Source organism: Frankliniella occidentalis, unplaced genomic scaffold (genome assembly GCF_000697945.3).
Source record: "Frankliniella occidentalis isolate FOCC.00 unplaced genomic scaffold, Focc_3.1 Scaffold13, whole genome shotgun sequence".
Lineage (NCBI taxonomy): Eukaryota > Metazoa > Arthropoda > Insecta > Thysanoptera > Thripidae > Frankliniella > Frankliniella occidentalis.
Window position 1 is genome coordinate 2,639,575 of NW_026267143.1, and position 7,612 is coordinate 2,647,186.

Here is a 7,612-nt window from a genome sequence, read left to right on the forward strand (position 1 = left end):
ACCTGTGTTGGTGCGAAGAACGAATATTGACTACTGCTGCACACAATGTTAGTTGCAAGAACCAACTTTTGACAACTCACACGCACAACTGTGGTGAATAACGACAATGTGTGTTTGAACGAAGAATTCTGTTGTGACATGCATGTCAGATGCATGCATCTAGCCCAAATCATTTGGTGGAGCTCACGAGTTTGTCGTCGACTCTATCAAACTGAACGTAGGTTGTGAGACCCAAGATTTTTGTTGCGACAGCTTATTTATCAGTTATCACGCGTTTGATCAATTTCTCGGTTGTGGCAAGTTTGGTTGTGATGACAAATCCATTTTTTCCGTGCAGGCACTCCGTATCGACTTGATATTGAATGTCTAGAAACAGTGGGAGCTTGGAGGAAGGTTGAACATGTACGACACATTTTGAACAGACAAAATGCAAACTGTATCGTACATGTACGAACATTTTTTTCGCAGAGGTTTAGCATCTGACCAACCCATGCGACCCTGGTGGGTGTTTAATCTCGGAACACTGAACACCGGAGCGCAGTCGTCATGGCCCTATTATTTAAAGTTGAGGAACTTCAACGGAGGCACAACCGGGGCACTTCTCGGCACTTGAGGGGCACGCCCGGGCACGCAGCGGGGAACTTTACAACAACGAACTCAGCGCTGCTGGACGGCAGTGGACTGTTGCACGGATCATAAATCATGCGCGAACAGGAAGCCGGCCTGCCTTTAGGCCTGCCGGGAGGGAAGGTCCGACGGTGCGGGGCGGGGAGGCGTAGGGGAGGCGTGAGGGCGCTACGGGGCGGGCGGGGCCCTGCGGCCTGCGGGTAGCACAGCAGCCGGCTCCACCACGCCCTGCCCCTCCCTTGCTAACCAGCGCACGGTTTGCTGACTCACGTATGGAGCTGACAAAACGACTCTTTATTTTTACGAACTCGCAAGGCGACGCATGAGAGGCGAGGCGGCCCCGCTCGGCCCCGCGCTGCGCCCCCGGCCCCTTCGCAGTCGTTGGTGGCAGGGACTTGGTGTGACTGCTGGTAATTTTGGCCGGGTTGGGCGGGGAGTCGAACCAGCGCCGGCTCCCGTCCCGCTCCTGTCGCACGAGGGCCAGAGGCGCGCCAGAGGCACGCCAGAGGCTCGTGCCGCCCAGAACAGCCGTTGAGCACGTAGAGGGCCTAGCCGCGGACCAACGACCCGCTGGCTGCGCCGGCCCGGCACAGGCCTGTGTCGCGCCGCAGAGACTGAGGCTGAGTTCCTCATGAGCGTGGCTACCCCTGCCAAGAGGACCTGTCCGCCGTGCGGAAGTGGGGCCAGAGGGAAGGGGAGGGAGGGGGAGGGGCGAACGCGAGAGATACAAAGTCGAGACTCATCCCCGCGATGTAGAGAAACGAGGAGGATTAACCAGGCGGCGTCACTGAAGTGTGTTTTTAAAATACCCTGTGAGCTGGCGGCCGCGGGGTTGAGGCGATGGTCCAGGCTGAGCAGGGCTGCAATAATGTCTGTCCCGTCGGACCGACCTAACTGCGTGACCCCGGGTGGCTCCAGTTCGCTTATGAAGTCGTTATAACCCTTGCTGAACCCTTGTTGAACCTTTGTTGAAGCTCCGGACCGCCCAGCATGAGCCGAGGGGTCCCCCATTCGCCAATTCGTTATACACTAGCCTGCGCCTAACTCGCGCCCAACTCGCGTTCGACTCGCGAAAACTCGCGCCAAAATCGCGCAAAACTCTCTAAAAATTGATCCCAACTCGCGCCCTACTCGCGGCAACTCGCCAACTCGCCAAATCATTGTACACCCATTTTGGAAGTGGGGGACCCCTCGGCACAAGCCTTGCACAACAAAAACGACGCCCTTAATGATGTCAAGACGGGTTTGGCCGTCTTTTTGAAGAAATGCATGAAGAAGTCTTAATTGTTTCTAGAACGCTATGAAAACGAGGACGTCGTTTTTACCGTGTGTGTAGCCAGAGAAAGAGGACGGCGCAGATCATCGGCAGATCACCCACCCTGAAGTTCTTGTGCATAATTCGGTATAATTACAGACAAACAAGCATTTCGTTCTAAAAAAAACAACCTAAAAAACATGACTATGTATAAAAATTATTGACAACAGTAGCACGCATACAGAAGTTGATAAGGATTTATTGTGCGTGATCCCGCGAGTACAATATAATCTGTTGGCCCACCCTTGCCCCGTGCCAACCTCATCACCCCCCTCTCACTGTTCGCCAGGCCCCCGCCTCCGATTCTTTATGAATCCTGTTTCACAAAGCAGCCGTCCGTTGTTTTTGGTGCTAAATAAACAAGCTCCCTCCCAGACTCTGCAACTACACTGTAATTTGGGTTGTCTCAAATGGCTACGCGAAAAGGCGTATGCTACAGGATCTCGAGCGACATTTGGCGTTTACTTTTGAAACATCTTTTGGCGAACAGATTCTAGACATCTTTACCCATACCATTCCCACAGCACAGCAGATGTACTGTGAAAGGCGCTCACGTCCTGTACGTACACCCTCACGCACCTGCATGCTCAAAGCTATGGGTCTGTGCCGCGGGAGTTGTATGGGCAAAGACGTCTAGAATATATACGCCAAAAGATGTATTAAAAGTCAAAAGACGCCTAATGTCCCTTGGGATCCTGTAGCATACGCCTTTTGGCGTACACATTTGAGACATCCCTTTGTAAGTAGGGTATTCCGCTGCAGGAAAACAGGAACGTACAGAGGAAAAGCATGACTGCTCAATCCGTTTCCTCCTGCGCGCTCATTGGTTGACTGACACTGACGTCATCGTCGACCAATCAGCGTTCAGGAGGGAAGAGGTTCGGCAGTCATGCTTTTCGTCTTTGGGTTCCGACTGTTTTACAGCGGAATACCCTATTACAGTGTATCGGCCCCCACCAGGCGGTCACGACACACAAGGCAACAATTATTGTGGACGCTGCGACGTACCATCCCCTCCCTTCGTATATATCGCTGTACCATAACTTGGTTAAGGTAACCAAAATATCCGGAAGACTTTCGCAATTTTAGTACAGGTCGATTTGAACCCTATCACATGGTAGCTCGTTTGAAAGCTCTTTTCAAGAGGAAACTGAAAATGTCATCGTTTTTCGAAAGTTATCCGTCTCAAAGGAAATAGTAAAAACGTGTGCATGCAATGCACACTGTAGATAACGTGTGCATGCCATGCACACTGTAAGTGTGCAATGCACACTGTAAGTGTGCAATGCACACTGTAAGTGTGCAATGCACACTGTAAGTGGTGAAGTAAGAATTGAGTCGGCTGGATTAGCCCAGGAAACCAAGGTTTTTACCCTGAAAAAATTCATATAAAGCTGTATTTTTGTACACGGATAGAGTTTCTTGTGCTGAGTAACGTAAATTTTCCGTCCGCTATCTAGACCCTGAGCTTCCTGAGATATCGGGCAAAAAGGACGTAACTGCACGGTTCTAGTTTTCGGGCTGCTGTACAATAACTATTCATCGTATCGGGTCGAACTTAGCATCAAAATGATCGGAAAGAACAGGCGAACAGATCAGCAGTTTCAGAAGTGCGAAAAAACAATTATTTATTAATGATAATTGGCTTTAAACAAAAATGCGATTTTGACCGCCTTCTTCACACTGCCATTGCGGCCAAACGAGCCGCAGGGCACTAAATTTGCCTTCAGTAAATGATGTTGCGCCATTCTTCTACTCGCCGACGCTGTTTTTAGATTCTTGATCGGACGTTCCGTTTGGGAGAAATTGTTCGAAATGTGAACAGCTGTCGTGGCGGCGCGCGGCTCCGCCGCTGCTGCGGGCCGGTGCGGGCACGGCTCGGCCGCTTCCCCCTCCACTCCGCCAGGCCGGTCGCCTCCGGACGGCGCGCAGGCCGTGCGTCGCTCTCTCTCTGCCTCCTACCCCAGCACGCGAGAGCGACGAGGACCGACTGCTCGGCGCTCTCACAAACACCTCCCCGTTGCGGCGCGCAAAGTTCAAACTGGCGAAAATCTGGAAAATATTATTGTCAGTTGTAATGTACTGTTGCGTGGTAGAGAAACAAATACCGTCTGTCTGATGTCTTACCTGTGGCCGGCTAGTACAATCTAATGTTGTCGTACGTTTGAAACTAATTACGTTCACAAGGGAGAAATGGCTGAAAACAAAAATGACATGTTAATTTTTGTCCAGTATCCAGTAATGAAAATTACAGTACTGTTAAACAGTCATACCTATTGGCATCTGATGGGCAACTTTACTCTTAATGTTGGGATTTTTTTCTCTCCTGGATTTCCGGGTAGACCTCTCAGTCTGTAATAATAAGGGAATATCTTGAGATAGTTAGAAAGTTGTACATCAGACGAAAATATAACACATTTTTCGCTTGGTGATGTGCTTACCTAGGAGAGTTCCCCAGTCCTCCGGGCCCTCGATGGTGTTGGTGCAAGTCTCACCCTTGCACTTTGCACACCAGGGGCCGCAGACGTCTCCGCGCTTCCTGCAGGGGCACCTGACCCCACACCCCTGCGGCGAGCATTTGCAGGACAGTCTGCTCTGCAGCTCGGGTGGCACCGCTGGCTTTGTGGTGGGGATGGGCGTGAGTGTGCCGTTCTCTGCCCTCCAGCCCCACGCAGTTGGGTCCAGGTCATTCCCCAACCACTGCTGCACCTGCAGGTACACTCGGTAGCAGTGCTGTGCGGCCGCGTCGGACGTACACGGAAGAGTTGACAGGTCCGGCAGCTTAGTCTTCTCTGTCCGCTCGCGGTACAGTACTTCGCGCAGGTCATCCATGGTGTGCACCACTCACTGACCGGAGGAGACACGCTCGCTGGAATATAGAGACATCATAATCTTTTCTCCTGCCTCTGCAATGTCTCCTCGGTCCGCATGAGGGTCATTGAACAGCTCTGCCAGTCGCCGGAGGGCCTGGCTCTTCTTCAGGGTGTCCCAGAGCGTCAACTTCCCCTTCATGTGGATTGCAGAGGTGGTGTCACACCCTGACATGGCATGGCCGAACAGCACGCACTTAAGTAAGCCCTGCCTAGCGAGGTGTCGACGGATGGCTCGAATGTTGAACACCTCGTCAGCCGTGGTTTGAGTCCCGGGCTTTGTCACAGTTATGCCCGTGTCATCTGTGGCATTAGCAATCAATATGGCCACGATGTCAGTGTCACGGGCGATAACTGTGACATGCGGCTCTGTCTTGTCGTATTCTATTGCAGTCGCCGCAATCAAGTGGTCTGCGTCTGCCCGGGACTGCTTGACCTCCACGCCGGCGCCCCTCAGTTCCGTTGTGAGAAAAGAGATGAGGTTGGTCTTGTTCTGGGCGCTGGACAGGAAGCCCTCACGGCTGTAGGCAGGGCTGATGACGTCTTCGAGGTTTCCATTAAACATGGCACAGGGCTTTTTGTTTGCCGCACGGCGTTGTTGAATCTCCCACTTGGTACTCCAGCTCGAATCGTACCCGTCAAACACAACAGTGGGGTTGGTGTACTTCGAGACGAACTGGACGTACCTCTGACACAAATCTGCGTAGGTGGGCTCCTTCCCCCCGCCGTGACGGGGCCACGCCACCGCGTGCAGCAAGTGGCCCCCGTCCAGTACAGTCTTCGTGGGGAGGGAAGTCCCAGACAGTGCCTCGCCGTGCGGCTCCTCGAACAGGCTGTCGTCGGCGTCCTGCTCTCCCGGCCTGAACCTCCTCATGAGGGACGCCTTCTTGTTGTGCCTCATTAGGCCCTTGTCGAACAGCGCCGGGGGCATGGACGCCAGCTCGTATGCGAGGAATCTCTTCAGGTCGCCCGGCGCCATGTCCAATGTGACCATCTTCATGAACATGAAGTTCGTGTCGACCTCGGGTTCTTCCTTCTCCTTGCATGGCTTGGCGGGGGCGCTAAGGGGAATGACACGGCCCTTAAGCTGCAGCTTGAGGTCTTCAAAGTTCTGCCCGTATGTCTTCTCCATAAGGGCATAGTAAAAACGTGTGCATGCAATGCACACTGTAGATAACGTGTGCATGCCATGCACACTGTAAGTGTGCAATGCACACTGTAAGTGGTGAAGTAAGAATTGAGTCGGCTGGATGTCGCGCTCGCGCTCCTGCCCCGGCTGCTGGCGGTGCCTTAACGCCCCCCCCCCTCTCGTAAGGCCCGTTCCACGCCACGCCTTTGTGAGTTGACGCCTTGCTGGTGGCGATATTATTTCTCGGAAGGAAGGCGCTCCAGTAATGAAAAAGGAATTGAGAGTAAAGCGTGCTGCAGCCGAGGCGAACGCGAACGCGACTCCATTACTAACACCTCCACTTGTTTCATGCCCCCTCCTCCTCTTCCTTGTGCCCTTGATTCGAGAGGCCTTAAGCTCGCAAAGGCTACAGGGTTGTACGAAACAACGAGGACTGGCAATATTTATCAAAATTGGGAACTTTTACCTTCGGGTAGAGACAGACCACAAGAGGGAATGTCTAAAAGGTAATTGTTTTACATCAATGTGTGTGAAATAATACCGAACTGTTTTTATTACACTTTATGGGCATGTCCATAAAGTGTAATAAAAACAGTCTGGTAGCTACTTGTTCGCACTTAGTACCCGCAGGCCGAAGGACATAGGGTTGGGTACTTGCTTGGATGCAGCGGGTGCGAACAGGTTTGCCTGATCAGCCTGATCATCTCTATCCGTGGCGCCGTATAGCCCCGTGAAGGCAACCCGCCCGCACATCTGTGTGCGCGACCTGGAGTACGCATTTGCTCCAACAGGGCACAGCCAAACTCTCGCACAACTAAACGTGGTCAACGTGTGAATTGTTCCTGGAAAATTCACAGGTTTACCACCCTAAGTGTACGTATGGATATTCACTCACCTACAAATGTGCGACATGCACACACTTGCGTTTCCAGTGCACTGGTGCACACACTAAGAAAAGTCATTTGTCCTTATAACCAAAAGAGTGTTGAATCTATGAAAATTTACTCCCTGAAGCCATCTAAACATTTGATCAATCAGTTAAATCAAAATATTATCAGGCAAATATCACTGTAAATTGCTTACGAACAATAGGTTCGTAATGCAAACCAAAACGTTCGTAGCTTAACGAAGGATTTTGAAGCGTTGTATTACGAACTAAATGTTCGTAAGCTTACGAACAAATAGTTCGTAATGCAAACCGATTGTTTTTCAGACTATCTAGCCTTACAAACAATCGTTTTGCAATACGAACAATTTCTTTGCAATACCAAGAACGAAAATTGTTCGTAACGTTGCAAAGTATTTAGTTCATACCCTCATCAACATGACTAAATCATGTTATCAGGGCGATCAAAATTTGTGAAAAATTTTCTTGGCTTCCTTATCAGTTGGTTTGTTGAGTGAAAGATTCCCTTTCAGATCGAAAACGGACCAAAGACGGTCTAGTATTTTTTGAACGGTAGAGGTTTTGAAAGTCCCGATGACTTTTATGATAGATTATAACTATAGTATTTGATACGTTTTCCTTTCTGTGAATGAATAACTTTGTACCCTTTACTTCACAAGGCTCAACAATGTCCTAGACAATAGCCTAGATAATCACGGGGTTGAGTGGTGCGAGAGCATTTCGGAGCGGGCGCCCCATGGCGGCGGGCGGTAACAAGTCACTCC

General features: G+C 51.1%; 2 protein-coding genes across 3 annotated transcripts in view; both read right to left on the minus strand.

The window, feature by feature from the left end:
• Positions 1-7,612, minus strand: part of LOC113211103 (forkhead box protein L2-like) — a 27,049-nt gene that overhangs the window by 11,493 nt on the left and 7,944 nt on the right. The gene's annotated exons all lie outside the window — the stretch shown is intronic.
• LOC127748790 (uncharacterized) lies at positions 4,222-5,910 on the minus strand. The gene is made up of 2 exons (XM_052263665.1): positions 4,384-5,910; positions 4,222-4,294 (listed from the first exon to the last, which is right to left on the minus strand). The coding sequence occupies exons 1-2, from the start codon at positions 4,772-4,774 to the stop codon at positions 4,290-4,292; spliced, it is 396 nt and encodes a 131-aa protein (XP_052119625.1). The 5' UTR covers positions 4,775-5,910; the 3' UTR covers positions 4,222-4,289.